The sequence below is a fragment of the Nothobranchius furzeri genome, chromosome 2, assembly GCF_043380555.1.
Source record: "Nothobranchius furzeri strain GRZ-AD chromosome 2, NfurGRZ-RIMD1, whole genome shotgun sequence".
NCBI lineage: Eukaryota > Metazoa > Chordata > Actinopteri > Cyprinodontiformes > Nothobranchiidae > Nothobranchius > Nothobranchius furzeri.
Window position 1 is genome coordinate 86,063,988 of NC_091742.1, and position 23,084 is coordinate 86,087,071.

The following is a 23,084-nucleotide window of genomic DNA, read 5'->3' on the forward strand; positions in this document are numbered from 1 at the left end:
GAGCTGAATGTATTTAAAGATTTAGAAGCAAAAATCACCAACAAGTGTAATGAAGCTCAGAATATACCCTAACCCTAACCCTAAACAGCAGACAATTTTAATCTTTGAACATTTATTAACAACTCGAAATATGAAATGTTAAACAGCTGGCATTTGGATGAGAATAGTTTAACGGGTACAATTTTACAATTGGCTGGACTGTGAATTTAGAAATATTTGCTGATATCTGAAACTGATAGATTAACATATGTTCAGATTTGATATGGGATGGATGAAGGGTTGGGTGAATGAAATAACGGATGGATTGTTGGATGGATGTTAGATGGTTTATTGGACGGATGGATGGATAGATAGAAACATGTATGGATTTATATGTAGATGGATGGATTCCTTAGGCCAAGCCGATCAAGTTGATGTCTCACATGCGTGGGTGTGTAATTCCATCTAGCCAGAAGATGATTGACCTCTCTCAACCAATAAGGGAGCTGGGAGGGAGCGGGGCACTTTCCCACCTTCTGACGGTCAATCAAATTGAACTTATTTCTAGTTTTAAGTACAAACAGTTCAAAAACAGGAGTCTGTTAATGGCTCAATATTCTGCTTTTTATATTCATTCCTATGGGACTTGGTTAAAGTGATTTGTAGTTCCTTGTGTTGCCATGGTAACAGATGACAGAAGTCTGCATTAATAAAGCTATGTACAATAACACATGACTCATTTAAACTTTAAATAACATTTCTATATTAAAGTATGTTGATACAGTTGTGTCTAAAATGTTGTTAAATGTTGTTGCTAAGCACGTTGCCATGGTAACGCAGAGCACAATATCAAGTTAATACAAGACTCCTGGGACCAAGCAGGTTGAATTGATGTACCATACGTGTGGGTGCACATTTCCTTTTAGGCAGAAGACGATTGAAAACTCTCAGCCAATGAGAGAGCAACAAAGGAGGAGAGGGCGGTTCCTGCCTTCTGACTAGTGTTAAAATGTCAGCTATGCTGCTAGTTTTAAGTGTATAGAGTTTTAAGTGTATAGAGCTGGTTGGTTGGTTGGATGGATGGTTGTTTGGTGTGTTGGTTGGTTGGATGGAGGGATTACTTAGGCCTAGCCGATCGATTTAATGTCTCACATGTGTGGGTGTGTAATTCCATTTAGCCAGAAGATGATTGACCTCTCTCAACCAATCAGGGGGCTGGGTGGGAGCGGGGCACTTTCCCACCTTCTGACGGTCAATCAAATTGAACTTGTTTCTACACACAGAAAAAACAACACAATAACACAGTATGTGCAAGCGCTTCACCATAAATTCTCTTTAATTCTCTTGTATGATATTTAGTGTGTGTGTGTGTGTGGGGGGGGGGGGGGGGGGGGGTCATTTTGCCTTGGCCCCCAAAATGTCTTTAAACGGCCCTGGGTGTGTGACTGAGTTTTTAAGGTGATCTGAATTGTATCAAATGTATAAATATTACATGTGTGTAACTTATTGTTTTACAGGTAGAAACACGTAGTGGAGATAAATCTACCTACATTTTACTTTTCAACACTATGTTTTGTCTTCTTGTTTTTATTGAACTATTTTCCTGTCCTGTGTCTCTCATCTTCCTGCATCTCCTCTAAACTCTCCAGAAAATCTGCTGCCTGGATTCTTACTTTTTCACCTCATCAGTTACTTTTGAGCAGATCAAAGGGATCTCCTGACCGCAAAGCAGAGTGCGCGATTCGATGCTGCGTCAGTGAGGTGAAATCTCCGCAGTGCAGGTGATGAGCTCCGCAGTAGCAGAGCGCTTAAGGCACAAATAAGACAGAAAGTAGAGAACATGTGCGGACATGAACGATCGTGTGTTGTAGTTTTTTGGTTGCGCCACTTTGAGAATGGACTGTGCGCTGGACGCAGCAGCCTGGAGCGCTGCGCAACAACGATCAGCGCTGTGCAGCTGTCTGTGCTCTCTGCTCAAAAGAGTCCATAAATGATGTAATGTAGGTAGAAAACTTTTTTCCGGCAACCCTGGATGTGTAGGATATACAGCTCCGCCATAATTCGATCCCTGCTCCTAGATGAAAAGCCAGACATCTTCATCAATACAAGAACCCGCAGTCCGGACGTCCCGGACAGAGTGTAAAGTGGACACGGTCCATCTCCTTTCCTTTTTGTATTGTTTTCTCTCTGTAAACATGCTGTTAACTTGCTTTGCACATTTTCTAATTGAAATCTGTCTTTATCATATATATATTATTTTTTCATATGCTTGCGTTTGGTGCCCCTCCCCCGGCGTGGTGCCCTACGCGCTGTGCGTGGTGCTCCTGTTAACGGGAGAAGTCCTTCAGAAGTGAAATTGGACCTGTCAAACTTCTCATCACCATTCGAAAAGTACTGCACCGATTTGAAAAATTCAAAAAGCGTGAGTGGCAGAAGACTTTGATGATCATCTTTGCCGATTTTTATGTGCCTACCATGAATTGACTAGAAGCTATGACGAGAAACTTTTAGCTGTCTGAAGCCGTTTTGAGGAGAAAATCTCTGTTCCTTTAACATGGGTTTCAGATCTTCGTCCCCCCTCCCCCTGCCACACCTGGTGTGAGGGGTTGTGCCTTGGTCTGCCTGAGTGTTCGTGGCAACCGGGTCTAGGGGTTTAAGATTTTGGCATCTGCCTGATAGATCCCGGTGGCTGCCTGGTGGGGTCTGGGTCCCTGGGCTCTGCTGGGTCCCCGGCGGGGGTGGTCGCCCCTGGGTCCCGGGTCGCTGGCTAGGGGGTGGGAGGCTGCGGGCGGGCCTGTGGGCTTGCTGCTGATGTCTCCCGGGACTCTGCCGGCTGCTGGTTGTGGTCCCCCGGGGCGATCCTCTGTGCCTCTCGAGGGGGCCGGGGGCCTTTCTGGTTGCAGTCTCCTTGGGGTTCCTGTGTTCTGGGGCAGCGCCTGGATCTCTGGGACTTGGAGCTCCCCCCGTCTCCTGCGCATCTTTGGGGGGCGGATCTGTGCTCCCTCACACTCTTTGTTGGACGCTCCTATAGAGAAACCTTAAATAAACAAGCGTGTGTACGCACACAGGTGCTCACATGGTGCTCTCAAAAGTATGGGCTTGGGCATGTTAAACACAGGTCTTAAGACTATGGTGGGCACTTAATGCACTGTGATTTATTATCGTGATTCTTCAGCTAAGCAATGTTGATTATATATTTTTTCATCAAGTTGACGCAGTGATAGCTAGATCTTGTTGTATTGTTGTTGTGTCCCTTTTTTTTGTCCTTTTGCTTTTTTTTGTCTTTTTCTGCATGTCTAGAAGCAGACTCTTGTTCATTGTTTATTTTTGTGGGAACCCCCCCCTCTCTCTCCCCACCTTTTCTTTTCCTTTCTCTTTCACCTCTGTCTCCATGTCTGGTCGGAATTACCAAGCATTCAACAACAATAACAATAAAGTTTTAAGTATCAGGCGTGACATTAAAAGCAAACGCTTTGATGCTCCACCTGAGAGTAAATCTGTAATGCTTGTCACCAGCATTCAGACATCAATTCTGCTTGCTTCACAGCCAGACAGGACACGGTAAAAAAACAAACAAAACAACAAAACAAAAAAACATGGGTTTAAAGGAGCGAGAATCTGGGTCTCTCCTCCTTCTGAGGCTTGTAGCGAAAGAACAGTAACACAGAGAAAATGAAACCCATTCTGAAAAGCTGACAAAAGTTCCTACTTTTTGAGTTATAATTTGTTTTGGTAGTCCAAACGGTCTGGGGTAGTAAAGAGTTGTTCACAGAAGATGTGAAGTTCAAAAGTTACAGTGCGGAATTCTCAAGTTAGAGTGAGAAGAGACATATTTTTAAATTTGAATTTTCTCAAACAAATGAACCGTACGACCACAATGTTTGGAGTACAGTCAAGAATTATAGCTCAAAACGAAGGTATGTTCGGTAACTGTAAGCCAGTGTGTGTCTCATTTTAATCTGACCTACGGTTCTCTCGGTACAACGCCGGAAATGGAGCAAGGGAGGGTCACTGCTCCTATCTTTCCCCATTATAACTTTTGTGAATTTTTCTGAAAATTTCATGTCGTACCTCAACTTCTACCTGCGATTTTAGAAAAACTGTAAAAGATATCAAAAAGCCTCTTTAATATGTTAAACAGGAAAGTCTTGTGAGTTTGTTAAACTTTGAATGAAGTCTCTGAGTTAAAAGGAACCTGAGTTTGAGGTAAAAAAAAGTGATAGGAATTTGCTGAAAATTGTCCAATCCCATTGATTTCAATGGGAAATTTTTCACAGAAAAAGCTTAATAACTCGAAAAATTTGAAAGATATAAATGCCAAAAGTAATAGCTGGAAAGAGCTTAACGAGCTGAATGTTTTGATATAAAATTGTTGAAATAGCTCAAAATTTGAAGGAGAAGAAGAGGTTCAAAAAGTGTACGGAAGCAGAATAAGAAGAAGAAGAAGAGGAAACAGGAAAACAATAGTTTGAATGCTTACCAGCATGCACCCGTTACCTTTAAATCGGATGTCTGGGCTAATTTCGGTTTTGGGATCCTGGATGTGAAAGAATCACTTAACACAGTATTTGTTTACTATTTTTAAGTTCAGTAATATTCTATCTTAAAGCTGCTCTACCGAAAACATTATTTCTTATTATTTAAGTAATTATAGGCAGCACACTTTAAAAATTATTGCTCACTATAGTGAATAGATAAATGTTCTGTTTTTCAGGGATTTCGAAATCAAAAAGAAATTGAAAACTATTCTACTGCTTTTATTAAGTAATGAAAATTTTTGTGTGAAGAATCGTGATGCATTTCAGACTCAAATCGAATCGTTAGGCAGATAATCGGAATCTGATCGAATCGTGAGGCAAGTAGAGATGCACACGCACACACACACACACACACACACACACACACACACACACACACACACACACACACACACACACACACACACACACACACACACACACACACACACACCAACATTTTTCATCCCAGCCATCAAACATTTCTTCATTCCAGGTGAACCACAGGTGATTTCCATGAATGTTTATCTGTTCATCTGAGGTACACAGATAAAGAAAGGGGGCGGACGCTCGTGTCTCGGGTAATGTAACCCTTTAGTGTAGAGATTTTGACTCATTCACCATGCTGCTCTCTGTGGTGCTGCTGCTGCTGCTGCTGCTGCTGCTCGTCAGCACGACTCAAGCTGGGTTTTACGGTTACGTGTTCACCTACACTGTTAAAAGCTTTCAGGGAGGTGGACTAATGGTGAGTTACGATTCTATGTGGACTCCTTTTGCTGCTTTTTAAATACTCATTTTGCTTCCCATCTCTTATGTCAAAGGGAGTCAGCCATGCGACAGTGGGCTTCAGCTCATGCCAAGAAGCCGTCTCAGTGTACTGTGGTGGCAGCTGTGATCAGATTGATGAAAGCAGTGGAGAGTGGTGTCAGAAGGAAAGAATCTGGTACTGGAGCGACACTGTTGCTCTACATCAGGCAGAGTGAGTCTCCCTCAGGGTTTTAGAAAAATGGGACTTTCTGAAGAAAAGATGAACCCTCTGCTGTTGTCAGCTCATGAAATTCCATTTGTTCAAATGTTTTGTCGTCCCCCCCCAGTATTACTTATGGGAGCTGGACACCAAACAACAACAATGTTTTATCATGGAGGTATGTGTTATATATCGAACTGAGGAACCGGTCTGACACTGGGAAGCCCAACTCTTCACCACAGACCACCATCCTCCCTGCTCTAAGGTAGCTGCACTTATGGGAAACCTTTTGTCCTGTCCTGAGTCCCATTCCCTTAACTCATGTTACTATTCAGCCTTTACATTCAAACGTCTCATTCCAGCCCCTCTTCTGCCCTTCATTGTTTTCCCCTTTCCTATATTTAATCTTTATCAGATTAGTACATCAGATTTGTGTGTTTTACTTCCTTTTCTTCCTCGTTTATGGCTAATTAAGCCTTGAGTTTGACTTTAGTCCCTAGAGTTCAGTTTTATCCTCATTCATCTCCTGTTTTCTCCTCCTTTCCCCACATTTGTTTCATTTAGTTCCTTAGTTTCTCAGTTATTCTCTAGTTTTATTAGTTTACTTTAATAATTATTATTTTGGTCTTCAGTTAGCTTTAAAGCATTCACACATGATATCTCAACTCCACCCTGTTTACTTTATTACATTTAGTCAGTGTTTGATTGTTTATCGTGTTCAGGTCAGTTCTTCTCTTGTCTTTTATACTGCCTCCCATTCCTCAATTAGTCACACCTGTGGGGCATTGTCATTAGCAATCACCTCACCTGTTCCATTATCTGTGTGTGCAAACCCAGCTCTATCTCTGGCTCCTCGTGTCCCTGTTCTGTTCCAGGTCTTGCTCCTAAAATGTCCTGGGGTCTCATTTATCAAACATTGTGTAGAGTCCTTACTAAAACCGTACTTAAGCTCAGCAAAAATAATGTACCTACGCCAAGTAGGTTTGTGATCTATCAAACATGGAGTTCGCACAGCTGCTTGCAATCTCCGCTTCATGAATCGGAGACTAACGAGAACGTTTCTCAGCTGCATTTTAATCAGATCCCGCCGTCACCACGCCCACTTACTGCCATAAATAGTCAATGAAAAGTGCCTTGTGGACCTCATGCATTTACATAAGCTGGCTGTTGCAGCGCTCCGCCAATGACATGGCGACCGTAGATCAAGGCAGATCAAGGAAGCGCTATTTCACAAGCAGAAATTGAGGTACCTATGGGTGAGGTGGAGAAATGAAAGGAAGTGCTTTTGCAAAACAAATAAGAGAAAATCCACGGAGTGGTACAGTGTTGCTGAAGCCGTCAATGTTGTGAATTCTTTAGAGAGATCTGTGGCGGATATAAAAAAAGGGTCCAATCAGGGTTTGATCCCCAGACTCCCAGGTGTAAGTCACGTGCTAACCAGTCAGCCAAACAGGGAACTCCACTGTTCTAAGACTAAGTAGCCAGGGCGCATGATCAATCGGGTCGCAGTGACAGGACACACACTGTCACAGACACATGACATTCTGTCTCAATCTGTCCCCCTGCTGATATTCTGCATTCTGTATTCTGCGCTTCAGGCGTGCGCGTGTGTGTGTATGAGTGTGCGGGCATGTGTGTGTATGCACGCGTGTGTGTGCATGTAGGGGGTCTTGCTTTGTGTGACAACGAAGCAGTACAAGTGATAATGCTCCAGGATTTCATAATTGTATCCTTCTCAGCAGCAGCACTGCAGGTGCTCTCCATGTCCAAAATGTGTGTAAGCAAGGTCCTTAGTCAACTTAAAGTTGCGCAAATTTTCCCGCTAAGTTTTCTTTCATAAATCCCAAAGTTTGTGTGGAAAGTTGCTTACGCAGTTTTCCGACCCCGTTTTGTGCGTAAGCAAGCTTGATGAATGAGGCCCCTGGTTATTTTTACCTTCCCAGGATGCCTCCTGGATTGAGTCTTTACCCCAATATTTCCTGCCCCTTTTCTGTTTGTGTTGATTTACTACTGTCGTCGGTCAGAAGCTGCTTCCTAACGAGAGCTGTTGTACGTGAAACTCTTCAGATCAACATGGAGGTTAACAGAGATGTGGGAATTGTGGTAAATCTGATCTTTTTCTCGATCAGTCCAAATCTCCTAGTTTAACACAGAATCACCAACGATCTGAAAACTGAGTTGTTTTTCCACTGATCATCGTGGCTGGTAAAGGACCTAAGAACAAGAGAAACAAGTCTGTTGAGTCAGTCTGCACTTTACTGGAAATGTCTTGTACATCACTCAAAAAAATAAATTCCCAACTGACTGAAATATGTATGAACCAAAGCAGCAGCCCTAGCAGGAAAGACCAGCCCGACCACTTCTACTAGCTCCTCCAGCGGGAGCCCAAGGTGATCCCACGCCAGCTTACAAAAACAACACTTACTGGGTTTGCCCCAGGGGTATCCAGCAGCCCAGGTCTTCTCCCATTTTCCCAACTGGTCCCAACCATATTTCTAGCCTAGCACGTACGAGAGGAACGAATAAAAAAGTGTTTAAAATAGCTTTTTTTGGTTTTATTTTCACCAAGGCAGCAGAATCAATACACATATTTTGAATATGTATTAGTTTAAATTATTCAGTTACTTTCAAATGCCAAAACCTTATGTTCTGACAAAATCCAACCTTTAAAAAATGTACACACCTAAAAATGCAAATAAAAGACTTGTTAAGGTATTCTGAAATGTGTTTCTGTAGAAAATATATGAAAAATGTATTTAAAAAAATGTATCTTTAGTAATACAGCTCCTGACCTCAGTTTGGAGAAGCAGAGATGCTTGCCACTATCTGTTTATAACAGAACCGATGTGAATGCGTGAAAGTGATTTGTTGTGATATTTTGCTTTTCAGAGTTCCTTCAAACTGTCAGAGAAATATCAACTTGTTGACCTTTGACCCTGATGGAGACGAGGTCAAATGTAGATATGCAAAGGGATCCTTGTCAGAGTGCAACGACTGCACACCGCCGTCTGTCCTCAACCTGTCATCAGTGAGTAACAGGCCACCAGACCATGAGGCGGTTAACATCAGTGGAACAGATGCATCTGCCACTGATGCTTCAATTTCCAAGATTTTTGTGTATTTTTATAATAAGAAGCTCAGTGAAGGTTCTCAGTCATCAAGGCATTGCAAGGGCATCCCTTTGTTTTAATATTGCAGGGGACAATTATTGTTAATTAATATGTAAGTTTTTTTACGTTTCATTTCAATTATGCAGTGCAGTGTAACGACAGCTGTTTCAAATCAGAGCTTTATTGAATACATGAAAGTGAAAAACCTGAGGTCGATCCCACATTTACTGATTATAATGTGAGTCATGACCTCTGGGCCACAGCAGAAATTAGACACCCTCTGAAAAAAAAAACACCTGTAGAATAATGCGTAGCTTACTTGTGACAACTCCGTATTTCTGCTCCAGAGCCAAACTGTCTGTGATCCGCTGGATTGAATTAAATAAATAAAATAGGTGCAATCTCACAGTAGGACTGTCCGGGAGAAACATGGAACCAACATCCAACAAAACTGTGCTTTAGGTGAAGCCTTAACAGTACAACTGTCTAAATCATTACTTTTTTCATTCTAGTTCATTTGTGAGCTCTACATTGTGTCACGACCAATTTTCTTAATCTTCTTCTTTGAGCTGTTTTGTGGCGGTGACTAGCAAGCTGGACTGTGACTGGCATTCTAAACACTATGTATGTCAAAATTAAAAAATAATAAAGAATAAAAACAAAACAGAAATGTTCCGTAGGTCTGGGGCTGGAAACAATGTTAAAGGTACATGCTGCCATCTCTGTAACCCCAAGTGTTTTGTGGACAATGTAGAGCCAATTTAAAAGTAACTCTAAACCAAAACATGACTAAGTCAGCTGATATAAACCACAACATTTGGGGTTTAAATAATTGCAAATTATTGGAATGTGTTTTTATTTTGTTCTTTCATCTTTGTCCTGTCCTCCTTTAGTCTTGTTCTCTGTTGTTCAGCCCGACTAACAGCAGTAGTGAAGGTCCATATGCAGTCCAGCTGATGATGGAGGAGTTTCCCAGACAGAACATGACTCTGACTGATTTCAGCGGCGTGAAGGTGCTGAGAACTACCAGTGATTTCATCGGCAAGACGCCCCTCCAGTTTGTTTTAAATGGTAAAGTTTCATATTCAGACCTGACCAGTGCTTGTTGAAATCTATATTTCATTAGTTACTGTAGATGAAAAAAATAATCAAAAATAAGTTTTAATTTGTTGTTCTAGTTGACCCCGCTGCCCCGTCCTGCACTGAGGGTCTCTATCTGCCCAGATTTCTGCCTCCAACTCCAGATAACGGAGCTCAGATCTTTTTGACTATTAACCAGATGGTGAAAATCCCCATCAGAGCAGAGGCAACTCGGTCTGAGTAAGTTTAGCATGGTTGAAGGTTCACAGAGAGCAGAAAACAAAAAGGCAGTTATCTTTCACATGAACAAGTTGGGAACTGCATCTTATCTATTGTGGCACATATGTCAAACTGCAAATGTATTAGGAATTAACTAACATCCTTAAAAAGCTAAAAATAAAAAAAACTTTAAAAAAGGAGTCAAAGGGACAATTAGCTAATTAAATAATTTTCTTGAGCCAGTATGTGTTAAATGGCCCTTTAAAACGGGGTTGTTGAATTCCAGGCCAGGAGTGCCTGTGCTCAGCACGTTTGGTTTTAACCTGTTTCAACACACCTGAATTCAACCAGCAGGTGATCAACAGGCTTCTGCAGGGCCTGATGAGCTGCTGCTCACGTGATTCCACCACTGAATTTCGTGCGTTGGAGCAAATAAACCACTAAAACGTGCTTGACACCGACCCTCCAGGTCCGGAATTGAATAGCCCTGCTTTGCAGGGTTAATGAAAGGCCACCCAGCCCCTATCTCCCCCTGTGGACAGAATATCGCACTTGCAACTACACAGTTGCTGGTCCAGTCTGCTGGGAAAAATTGAGCTGACCTATCCGACGCTGCTGTCTGGCTTCAGCACATTTCCTGCATGTTTTTAGATCATGGGTCCTCAATTACAGTGGTCCGAGGGCCACTCAAAAGAAAGACCCAGTAAGTCGCTTTGGACAAAAGCGTCTGCTAAATACATAAACATAAACATAAACATAACCCAGTGGCAAGAGGTCCGGACCGGGGGTGGGGTGAGGTGGGGGGTTGCTGTTTGGATCACTGGCTGTGATGCACATAACACACAAACTTACATTATAAAGAAGGACAACACCGGTCCCTTCCCTTCCAGCCCGGCTGTGTGACCGGGGTTGGGGGGTTGGGGTGTGTGCTTTGCTGCTCTAACGTTGCTGCTGGCAGTTCATTACACAAGCCCGGGCCGCCTATTGAGGACCACCGTTTTAGATCATGAACACAGCTAATTTGTTTAATTTAGTGGCAAATCACTCCTCTAGACACTTAGGAACGCTGGGAGACGTTTCAACTGTTAGATTAAGGTGTTAAAAAGACGAACGCACAGTGAGGAGATGGTTTCGCTTCTACAAATGTACACTAGGGGGTGTTAAAAGCAAGCAAAACTGCTTAGTATTCCTTGATTATAGAGAAGTCTGAGTAAGGTGAGACCAACAAATCTATTTGATCATTTTCATCATGATTTCAGGGGCAACCACATCATTTTTAGGTAGCAGAGTTTTCCCAAATATCACCAAACAAACCTGTTTATTTCCTGTTTGTTAAAGGATCACTAAGCTCCTGTTCAGCGGGCCTCACGATGTGCTCAAGAGTTCATCAGGACCAGGAAACTTCACCCTGAGCTGGACAGCATCTGACAACATTTTCAACCAAGGACAAAGTCACCCCATCTGTTTCGTCGTCCAGTCAAAGTCAGTTTGTGTCCAAGTCAATTCAGTTGATTTATATAGCGCCAATTCATGACAAGAGTCATCTAAAGGCACTTCACAAAGTGTTTTAACTATAACATATTTTTGGGATGACTAACTTAAAATAACCAAAAAGATTATTTGTGGTCGGTTTTGCAGCTGCTGTTTTAATCTGCTGAGTTCAAATACAAAAATGTGTGTTGTAATCCAAGCCTAAGGTGGCCCCTATAATCTTAGAAAACCTTTTATTTTGCTGAGGATTTCATTTTTTATCACAGTGATGCTCACAGGCCCAAGGCATATTGTGCTTCTGACTCTCTCCACCGTCGAGCTGGCGATGATCAGTAGAGTGGAGATTAATAGAGTTTCTCCTGAATGTCATCATTTTTTCCCACATTGAGGGACAGACTGTGCCACACCATTCATTCAACTGAGCTACTTCTTGTTGCCAGTGAGACCTACTACTGGTGTGTCATCAGCAAACTTGATCAGGTGATTGGAGCTAGACTTAGTGCAGACGTGAGTCAGCAGTGTAAACAGCAGACTGAGCACACAGCCTTGTGGAGCTCCTGTGCACAGTGCAATGGTGCTTGAGGTGTTGTGACCTACACGGGCTGACTGAGGTCTTCCAGTTAGATAGTCCAGGGCCCTCATTCATCAAACATTCATAAAAACATTCCTATATTCTTATCTATGAACAAAATGTAGAATGTTGGCACAAACAATCAAAATCCTGATTTATGAAACATGCGGTGGCCTCTCGTACACACGTTCCTCCACAATCATCTGATGATATAGCCTGGCCTGCCAGACTCGTCCTCTGTTTAATTCTGCACAGAGAAAGAGTCTGGTAACTCACAGGCAGAGAGGCACTTGAGGGGTGGGACTAGCCAGCTCAAAAATAACCAATCAGAAAAAAGATGGAAATGCTGACTGTATCGTGCAACGCTGTAGTTTTTTTTTTTTTGCTGTAGTAAAAAAGATGTCTGGCAACGGCGCACACATGTTTTATTTTTTTTAGAAGAAAAGCTTTTAGTGCTTCTACTTGTTGTGGTATTCAAGTCATTTAGAACAGAGGAAAGAGCCGCAAAGAACTCCGCCGCTGCCTTCGTTGTTTATGAGAAACTGAGCGTCGCTGTGTGTGACGTCCGGGACGCTGTAGTTTTTTAGCTGTAGTCAAAAATGGCGTCTTGCGACAGCGCAAACATCTTTCTTTAGCAGAAAGGCTTTTAGCGCTTCTACTTGTTGTTTTAAAGGCGTGTCCAAGTCATTTAGACCAGAGGAAAGAGCCGCAGCGAACTCCGCTTCAGTTGCCATGTTCGACAAACTCGGCGTTGTGGTGTGTGATGTACGCTGCTCAGCGCGATTGGCTTGGTTAGAATTCTCACGGGATGGGGTTATTTGCATAGCAGAATTCCCAGACCGTTTCGCTGTGCAGAATTAAACAGAGGAGGAGTCTGGCAGGCCAGGTTACTGATGATAAATTCCACCTGTGCGTACCTAGGTGCTCGTGTCCATCCACGGTAATTGACATACAGGAACACCCTCGATTAACCATATTTAGTCACACCACATCATCAGGTCATAGGGGATTTCTGCGTTCTCCACAGAGAAACAAAGAAAAACTTTGTTGACAGCGAGATCGAGGCGCTGGTTGCCAAAGTCAAGGAGAAACAAACAAGTTGCAGAGGTTGTAAAAGTGGTCTGGACAGAGGTCTCTGTCAGAAAAAAATAGATTCAACATAAAACTTAATTAAAAAATGTAGAATAACAGACTGAATGTTTCTTTCTGTTTACATGTAAGGAGTTGTATGCATGTTCTGTTTGGAGTTAGTTTTGTTCTTGTTTGGAAATCTTCGTTGTGTTCTGCGAGTGCAGCCTCCTCTAAGCTGTCATTCAGTCTGGTTACCTTGACAACGTGTGTGATCGGGGAGCAGAGGATGGTTCTGTTGGTTTCTCGTACTTGTAAAATAAATTATGGACTAAAGTTTAGTTTGTCAGTCGCTCTACAAAGGGTTCCAAATCATTGCATAGATGCTTTCTTTGCACCTTGTTGGCAGTGGAGATGGTGGAAGACCCATGAGTGGTGGAGCTGGACCAGGAGGCAGAAACGGCAGATCAGGCAAAAAACAAATAACAGATTTAATGCATAATGACACGTAGGATGACACAAACGGAAGCAACGTAACATGGTGAAGACACAACTATCCGATAAACGACAAGCGCAAAACAGGGGGTATGAATACACAATGAGAATCACGAAAACACAGGTAGGTAAACAAGGAGCAGGTGAGTCCAATAAACAGCTACTTAGGGGTAAACGAGACCTAGAGTCAGAGGGGTTAGAGCAGATCCTGACAGTACCCCCCCTCAAGCATGGTTTGATGTTGTGTATGACTAGCCTCTCAAAGCACTTCATCATTATTGGAGTCAGTGTCGTGGAACAGTAATCGTTTTGGTACCAGTATCATTTATGTGGATTTGGGACATGTGGGGACGACTGCCTGTCTCAGCGAGGTGTTGAAGATGTCTGTGAACACATCTGTCAGCTGTGTGGCACAGTCTCTCAGCACGTGTCCATGTATGTTGCCCTCGGCCTTGCGTTGGTTTATCCTGGATAGGGTCTCTCTTATGTCTGCTAGAGACAGACAGACAACCTGGTCGCTGGGAGGTGTGGGAAGTTTTTGTGCAGGAGTGTCATAGAGGGATGTGCCATCACCACTGCAGGCCTGTGGTGATGGCTTGTAGTCTGCAATATGGGATAGTTGTGTCTTTGCTGTCCGTGAAGTGGTTGTTGATTTATTGAGATATGACCTTTTTGATCTGATGAGACAGATTGGTTCTTGGTGCTTTGATAAGAGTTTTTTACTGTTGTGTAAACAAGGTCCAGTGTGTTGTCTCCTCATGTTGCTAAGTTCATGTCTTGGTGGAACTTTGGTAAGGCTGTGTTTAAATCGGCATGCTTGAAGTCACCTAATTATGATGATGCTGTTGTTTGGTTGTTGTTCTCTGATGATCATGATTTTATGTTGGTGACACCAAATTTTGACCCGACCATCTGAATGTTGCATCTGTAATCCAGACCCATCAGACCAGGAAAGGTTTTCCCATGGCTTATGGTCTGGTCTGGTGATCCTGTGGCGATTTACTTTGATAAAAACTATGTTTTTTGGTTCTCCATAGAGAAGCACAGATGGCTGTGTTGAATGAAAAAGCAGCTTTGTTTAGCAAAACCCAAAAGCCATTTCCATCATGCTTCTAATACATCTTCTTCCCACAGTTTGTCCAGTTCTGTGTTCCAGTCGGAGCTTCGGTGTGTTGTTGTCACAGTTGAGAACGGTAAGCAGGATTCCACCCAGTTTAAATTCCACCAGTTAAATTTTGCATGGATAATGTGTTGGTCTCCTCTCAGGCCCAACAACCCCTGCACCATCTCTCTTCCCAACAAACGCACCCCTGTCTACAGCTTCACAAACTCCAATGATCATGCAATCTATATCCACACTACCTCCAACCACCCAAGGCACAACCATGGCCCCTCCCATACCTACAACCTCCCCCACTCCACATACCCCTACATCTATGAACATGCCACCAAATTCAACCTCTCCTCCAGGACCAAGTAAGCAAAAAAAAAAAATTTTTTTTAAATGTGTTCAAATGTTAAAAATATCTGTACAGAATCAAAACTTATGTATTGTCAGCATATACTGTCCAAATATTGATGACCCTTCATTTTTTCATAATTTTTTCTCTGTACTCTCCGAACACTTGGACTGTCCACTAATACTTGGAGGCAATTTTAATTTTTGGATGAACTCTTTAACAGACAGTCTCAGCACAGCTGGGACAGCGCAACTGGCAATCCACTAACATAGTTAAACAATACATGAGTGATTATGGGCTTTGAGATGCATGGCGATCTCTTCATCCTAACCGTAGAGAATATACTTTTTTTCACACGTCCATCACTCTCATTCACCTCTGGATTATTTTCTAGTCAGCAGCTCATTGTTGGTTAACATTTCAGACACTGAGATACACCTCTTATGGGCCATTCCCATCTGTACCGGGTCGGCCCGGGCTGGGTAGCGTAGGTTGTTTACATATCTGGGTGGCCTGGTATTTTTCCGGGCCAACCAAGGCTCATTCTCAGCCCTCTTCTCGAGGGGGTCTGCTTCAGGTCGACCAGGGCCAACACACCCACTGCTGACAGCAAATTCACACCTTCCATTAGAGCAAGCCTCTGATTGGTGGGTAGAATCAGCCCACATGGGCTTAAGGCAAGGATGTGTGGAATCAACCGGGCCAGGCTGGGGCCGACTGGGGCTACCCGGCCCGGGCCGACCCGGTACAGATGGGAATGGCCCAATAGTTGTCAGCGACCATGCTCCGGTTTCTTTAACTCTGGTAAACAAGAAGACAATCCCACCAAGCAAAAACTGGAGGTTTAATACATCACTGCTTAAAGATGAAAGTTTTATAGAATTTTTTAAAAAGGAGTGGGCTTTATATTTAGAATATAATGACCTGCCTGGAACATCAGCATCTATTCTCTGGGAGGCAGGAAAGGCAGTGATGAGAGGTAAAATAATCTCTTTCTCATCACATAAGAAAAAAACAGAAATCAAACGTATTCAGGAGTTAGAGGAAATCATTAAGTCTTTAGAGGCATCCACAGAAGAAGAGTTAATGAGCAAATTACGTAAAGCTAAATTAGAACTTCATGGAATTATTGACAAAAAGACACAATTTTTAGCAAAAAGACTATGAATAGAAAACTTTGAACATAGTAATAAATCAGGTAAATTTTTAGCTAGCCAATTAAAAATAAATAAAGAGAACACTACCATATCTGCTGTTAAAGACTCAACCGGGAATATAGTTTATGACCCTGAAAGCATAAACAACACTTTCAGAGACTTTTGCCAAACTTTGTACTCACCAATAGATAAACCCATCAGATAACGAGATCAATGAGTTTCTTGACAGGATAACACTTCCTAAATTATCAGACAGCCAAGTTACAGTCCTGGACTCGCCACTAACATCAGCTGAGCTCCAGGAAGCCCTTGAATCCATGACTAATAGGAAAGCTCCAGGTCCAGATGGGTTTCCAGCAGAGTTTTACAAAGAATTCTGGATCATTCTGGCTCCAACATTTTTCAGAATGGTGAGGGAAATTGAAGAGAGTGGCAGACTACAGCCAAACATGAACTCAGCCAATATTAGTCTCTTGTTAAAACCAGGCAAAGACCCTGCATTTCCTACCAGCTATCGCCCAATTTCTCTTATTAATGTTGATCTCAAAATAATTTGTAAAGCCCTGGCAAAAAGATTAGAGAAGGTAACCCCCTTCATAATACACCCTGACCAAACTGGTTTCATCAAGGGTAGACAGTCATCCACAAACTCACGTAGATTACTTAATTTGATAGATTTCTCTTAAAGTAGAAACATAGAAACTAGTATATTATCTCTAGATACAGAAAAGGTTTTTGATAGAGTTAACTGGAAGTTCTTATTTGCAACTTTACATAAATTTAGTTTTGGGAACTTCTTCATAAACTGGCTACAAACATTTTACAGTTCACAACTGCACGTGTCAGGACGAACGACCAAATATCAGCTAGCTTCTGTCTTCAGAGGGGGACCAGGCAGGGATGCCCACCCTTCCCTTCATTGTTTGCTATCTTTATTGAACCACTAGCAGCAGCAATTAGACAAACAACAGGTATTAAAGGGATAAGTGTAAGAAAATAGAACACAAGATCAGTCTTTATGCAGATGATGTTTTACTCTTTCTCCGGAATTCTCAATGCTCTCTCTCTCATTCAGTAGAACTGATAAACTCTTTTTCAAAAGTTTCAGATTACTCTATAAACTGGTTAAAATCCACAGTTCTACCAATTAATTTCTCTTTTGTCAATTTACTTAATACACAATTGGAGTCAGGGAATATCACATACCTGGGAATTAATATCTCTCCCAAGTTAGCAGATCTAACCAAACTAAACTACATCCCACTTTTAAAGAAAGTGGAAGATGATCTTGCAAGATGGAAAACCTTACTGATATCACTCATGGGGAGAGTTGCTACAATTAAAATGATGGCCTTACCCAGAATAAATTACTTATTTTCAATGATCCCAAACAAACCACCAGCTGACTGGCTTAAATCTCTGGACTCCTCAATTACCAAATTCCTTTGGCAGGATAAACCTCCATGAATTAGCTTAAAAACGCTTCAGAAGACCAAAGACAGAGGAGGACTGATCTACCAAACTTTTATTATTATTTCTTAGCCAATAGGCTGCAATATATACCAAGATGGTTGCAAGATAACCCACTAGATGAGTCCTGGTTAGACATAGAACAGACACTTTGCAATACGATAGAGCTTTCAGACTTACCATTTATTAGCTCAAGCATGAGAAAACATGAAGGCTTCAAAAGTATTAGTATCAGCACCTCTCTGACAGCATGGTGGGAATATCTAAAAATGACAGAGCATTCACTAGTACCATGCAGACGCACACCTATCTGGAATAATCCTGATATTTAGCAAAATTTTCCTTAATTTCCTTATTTTCCTTAAGCTAAATGATTCTAAGTCTGAGGCACACCTCATGACCCCTAACAAAACCACACATGTATCTTCTGATTTGGCCACTCTCCCTTTTGACCTCAAGCAATGTGTTACCAACCTGGGGGTGAAACTGGATACACACTTTTTCATGGGCCCTCAGATTAACGCAGGGTCAGATCGTGTTTTTATCAGCTGCGCAGACTAGTCCGCTTAAAACCGATCCTGAAACTAGCACACCTGGAATCTGTAATTCATGCTTTTATCATCTCCCGACTGGATTATGCAAATCTGATTTTAATTGGCTTACCTGCCTCCGCTCTTAACAGGCTTCAGGTCGTACAGAACGCGGCAGCCAGGTTTTTAACAAACACCCCTAGAAGAGACCATATCACACCTGTAGTGGCGCAGCTCCACTGGCTACCCGTAAACTTTAGAGTCAAGTTTAAAATCCTGACTTTTGTTTTTAAGGCCCTGAATGGTCTGGCTCCGGATTACCTGTGGATCTTGTCACTCGGTATGTGCCAAACCGGGCGTTGAGGTCTGCTGATTGCCTGCTGCTTCGTGTTCCATCAATGAAATACAAAACGCGGGGGCAGCGTGCTTTTGTCTATGCTGCTCCGACACTCTGGAATGCTCTTCCTTTTTCAGTGAGGCTGGCACCATCCCTCCTCTGGTTCAAATCGCTGCTGAAGGCTCACTTTTACGACCAGGCATTTTTAAATCCCTGACTTTTATTATTTTATTATGTGTCTTTTTATTGACTGTGATCATCTGCCTTGTTGTGCGTTTTTATTGTTGACTGTGTATTGTTTTATATTGTGTTTTTACTTTTTATTCTGTACAGCACTTTGGTCGGCTGCCATGCCATTTTTAAATGTGCTTTATAAATAACGTTGGTATGGTAAAATAATAAAATGATGAACCTTCCGGACTGGAAAAATAAAGGAATCCTATACCTGGAACACATATATGAAGGATTGGACTTCATCCCATTTAATAGAATAGTCTCCCAATTTGGAATAGATAAGAATAGCTTTTTAGAATACCACCAAATGAAATCTGTAGTAAAACAAAAATTTAAGCTCAATAAAATAGAATTACAAACACCACCAAGGGTATTAGACTTCTATAATCTCAAACCCCCCAAACTACTGCCTAAAGTATATAAGACACTGTCCAAAATAGACAATAGAATAGCAATCCCTATTGAAAAATGGGAGGTGGATCTATCAGTCAGCTTTGACCAGAACTTCTGGTCCCAAACTTGTTTAAAAACTTTTAAAATGATCAGACACTCCAATTTACAATTAATTCAGTACACAATTCTACACAGAGTACACTATACAGCTCATCGGATGTTCAAGATGGGGTTTGTGTCGTCTGACACCTGTACACACTGCACAAACAACATTCCTGACAATTACATTCATGCACTGTAGTCCTGTCCAGGAATTTTGTGGTAGAGTATGTGAAGACCTGTCAAAGTGTCTGAAATGTCATATCCCAACCGCCTCCTCTCTTTGTTTACTGGGAAACCTGGACGATGTCCTGATTGAAACATCTTTGGCTCATGTGGTTCTGACTGCCATATGCATCGCTAAGAAAACTATCCTCCTGAGTTGGAAAAATAGAGATACTCTTTGCATCAACCAGTATAGAAATCTTTTGTTAGATCATATTACACTTGATATAGCCTCTGCTTCCACTTCAAATCAGTCTCTCTGGGCTCCTTTAATCGGTTCCATCACATAGCGATGATGGGGGACCATTGATGGGGGGGGGGGGGGGGGTCTGAGTTTGGAGTATCTGGATGTTCCTTGGAGGTGGGTTCACTGGGGGTGTCGGGGACTGGAGGGCCGTTGCCCCCCTCTGGAGGTGCTTGGGTTGCCTCGGGGGGTGGACTGCTGGCGGTTGTGAGTGGGGCCCCTTGGAGGTCTTGGCGGTGGCCATGGGTTACTGCCCGGCAGCTGCATTGCCCCTGGGCGGGTCTGGGTGTGGGCCTGGGTACTCGGGGTATGGGGGTGGCCGGCCCCGTGGGGGGATCTGGGCGGGGCCTTGGGGGTCGGGTCCTGACATGTATGCTGCCGGTGAGATGGCAGAAACATGCAGCAGTGCCTGACTCTGGTTCAGGGGCCTCGGGTAGACCTTGGCTCCTCTGCTGTCCCATCACAGGGGAGGGGGAAGTCCAGGAGGGGGAGGATCCAACCTTACCTGGATGTCCTATGTCTATTATAGTCCGGAAGTTGTGCAAATGCAGGGATGGGCGTAGATATTCTGCTGGGGTGGGGCTGGGTTGGTGCCCTCGGACTCCGTGAGGCTCTGTGATGCTGCTGCTTTGGGGCCTGGCAGGATGGGCTGGGGGTCTCCATGCTCTGGGTGGCATTTTGACAACAGAGTTGTCTATTGGGGCCAGTGGGGGAGCTGGCTCCCTGGAGGGCTAAGCCCAACCAGCTATTCCTCCCCACCCCCACACATTTCTCTCCTCCTGCTCCCTCACATCATCACACAAACATGCACATTGGACCTTGGGGGGTGGACAAGTCAGGGAGTGCGGGTATGGACCCCATTTCCACATTCCTGTGGCAACCTGCCCCCCAATTTTATCTGCACCTTAAACACTTACACCAACGACGTTCCATGCAAACACACACTTAGGGCCTTGGGAGTGAGCACATCCAACAGCTTTTGGCAGGGGGATTTCTCAGCCTCATCCCAAGTGCCGGTGCCCACTTCCAATTTTAAACTTCACTTAGACACTGAGGGCAGTGGGTGCAAGTGGGGTGAAGTGGTGGCATCAGCTGGCATAGGCCAGACAATGCCCGCACTGCCCGCTCACCACAGCCATGGAATACACCTCATCAACACTCACTAACACCATATTGGAGCAGGCGGAGGGAGACTAGGGGTCTTAGCACACCTCTGTTGTCGCTTGGCTTCCTGGGGCTGGAGGCTAGGAGGGAGATCCGTCCGTCCGGTTGGGGTCTGGGGTGGTGGATTGCTGTGTTCAGCGTTGGGCGGGGGAGCCTGCTCATCAGCACCCCAGCAGAAAGGGTCAAACTCTTGGAACCGGTAATGGTTGTACCCCATGTGCAGCAGTACCGGGACCAGAGTGAATAGGGTGTGTATGGGGAGCATGAGTGGGTGTCCGGCGTGTATTTTGGTAAGTCTTTGGTTGTATGTGTATGTGTGAGCATGAGGGAGGGAGTGTGTGACTGTGTTTGTGTATGACTGTGTATGTCAGGTGGGGCCTTTGACTCCTCCCTTCTCCTGGGACTTCTTTTGGTGATTTAGATCTTCATCTCCCCTCTCCCTGCCACACCTGGTGTGGAGTGCGGTGCCTTGGTCTGCCTGGGTTGTGGCTCCCGGGTCAGGGAGTTTAAGATTTTTGGCATCTGCCTGACCAATCCTGGTGGCTGCCTGGTGGGGTCTGGGTCCCTTGGCTCTGCTGGGTCCCCAGCGGGGGTGGTCGCCCCTGGGTCCCGGGTCATTGGGTCCCGGGCTCGGTTGGCTAGGGGGTGGGAGGCTGCGGGTGGGCCTGTGGGCTTGCCGCCGATATCTCCCGGGACTCTGCCAGCTGCTGGTTGTGGCCCTCCGGGGCGATCCTCTGTTCTCTGTTGTTGTGTTCCAATAGTCCCCCCCCCCCCATCTTTTGTCTCTTCCTTTCTCTTTCACCTCTGTATCCGTGTCTGGTCAGGATTAAAAAGCATTCAAAAACAATAACAATATAGTTTTAATTATCAGGCGTGACATTAAAAGCAGACGTTTTGATGCTCCACCTGAGAGTAAATGTGTAAGGCTTGTCACCAGCATTCAGACATTAATTCTGTTTGCTTCACAGCCAGACAGGACACAAATAAATAAATAAATAAATAAATGTCTCTGTCAGAAAAAAGAAAAAAAGATTCAACATAAAACTTAATTACAACAATGTAGAATAATTCCACCAGTTGAAATTCCACCAGTTAAATTTTGCATGAATAATGTGTTGGTCTCCTCTCAGGCCCAACAACCCCTGCAGCATCTCTCTTCCCAACAAACGCACCCCTGTCTACAGCTTCACAAACTCCAATGATCATGCAATCTATATCCACACTACCTCCAACCACCCAAGGAACAACCATGGCCCCTCCCACACCTACAACCTCCCCCACTCCATGTACCCCTACATCTATGAACATGCCACCAAATTCAACCTCTCCTCCAGGACCAAGTAAGCAAAAAAAAAAAAAAAAAAGAAATGTAGATGCTCAAGGTTTTTTAGCATTCCGAGTTGTTGTCTGCTCTCTGAAGCAGATCATTTCATTCTGGTTTTGAGCTGAGTCATGATGTGCATTCTCTCTGCTTCTAGATTATATCATTGCTATGAAAATGAAGATCTCCACCACACTGTCACCCTCCAGTGACAACGACACCATCATAAAACTGGTTAGTACCTTCTGTGACTTAATCACAGTGTCAGCGTGCTCACCAGTTAGGTCTGCTGATGTTTCCTCTTCCTTTTAGCGTTTGGGAGCAGTTACTTCGATAATCTTTTATGTTCCTCGTCAGATTCTGACACGTTAGATACAAACACTGATCAGCTGTGTTTCCTTCTCCAGATAAAGGATGAACTCAAAAGGCAAGGACTGACATCAGACATAACCATACGCCTCCTCAGTTATGGTTTGGTGCATGGGACTTCATCTCCCCCTGGTGGATAATTATGAGAATGCAGTAGCTCTGCATTAGTGAAACTAACTGAAAATCAAGCTTGACTAAACGTACTTATGAAAGGTGAAAGTACTTTCAGTATGATGGATCATCAATAAAATATTAAAATACTGATAAAGTCTTTCTATTATTTTCAACTGAATGTAAAATTACCCAACTGCACTTTACTGTCTGTTACACACACACACACACACACACACACACACACACACACACACACACACACACACACACACACACACACACACACACACACACACACACACACACACACACACACACACCTGTATTCTTATCCATGTTAGGACTTTGTATTGACTTCCATTTATTTTAGTAACTGTGTTTATGGCTAACCCTTACCCCCAAATTCCACTACCTCTGCTCCGCTCCGCCCCCGCCTTCCGCAGCTGCTCGCTTCCGAACTCAATTTTTAC

General features: G+C 43.5%; 1 protein-coding gene across 1 annotated transcript; it reads left to right on the forward strand.

The window, feature by feature from the left end:
- The first annotated feature begins 2,597 nt into the window (after positions 1-2,597).
- Positions 2,598-22,936, forward strand: LOC107376894 (mucin-5AC). The gene is made up of 12 exons (XM_070548105.1): positions 2,598-5,241; positions 5,318-5,475; positions 5,591-5,728; positions 8,353-8,491; positions 9,467-9,644; positions 9,752-9,893; positions 11,211-11,354; positions 14,632-14,690; positions 14,764-14,973; positions 21,941-22,150; positions 22,289-22,365; positions 22,539-22,936. The coding sequence occupies exons 1-12, from the start codon at positions 5,119-5,121 to the stop codon at positions 22,638-22,640; spliced, it is 1,680 nt and encodes a 559-aa protein (XP_070404206.1). The 5' UTR covers positions 2,598-5,118; the 3' UTR covers positions 22,641-22,936.
- The last annotated feature ends 148 nt before the right edge of the window (positions 22,937-23,084 follow it).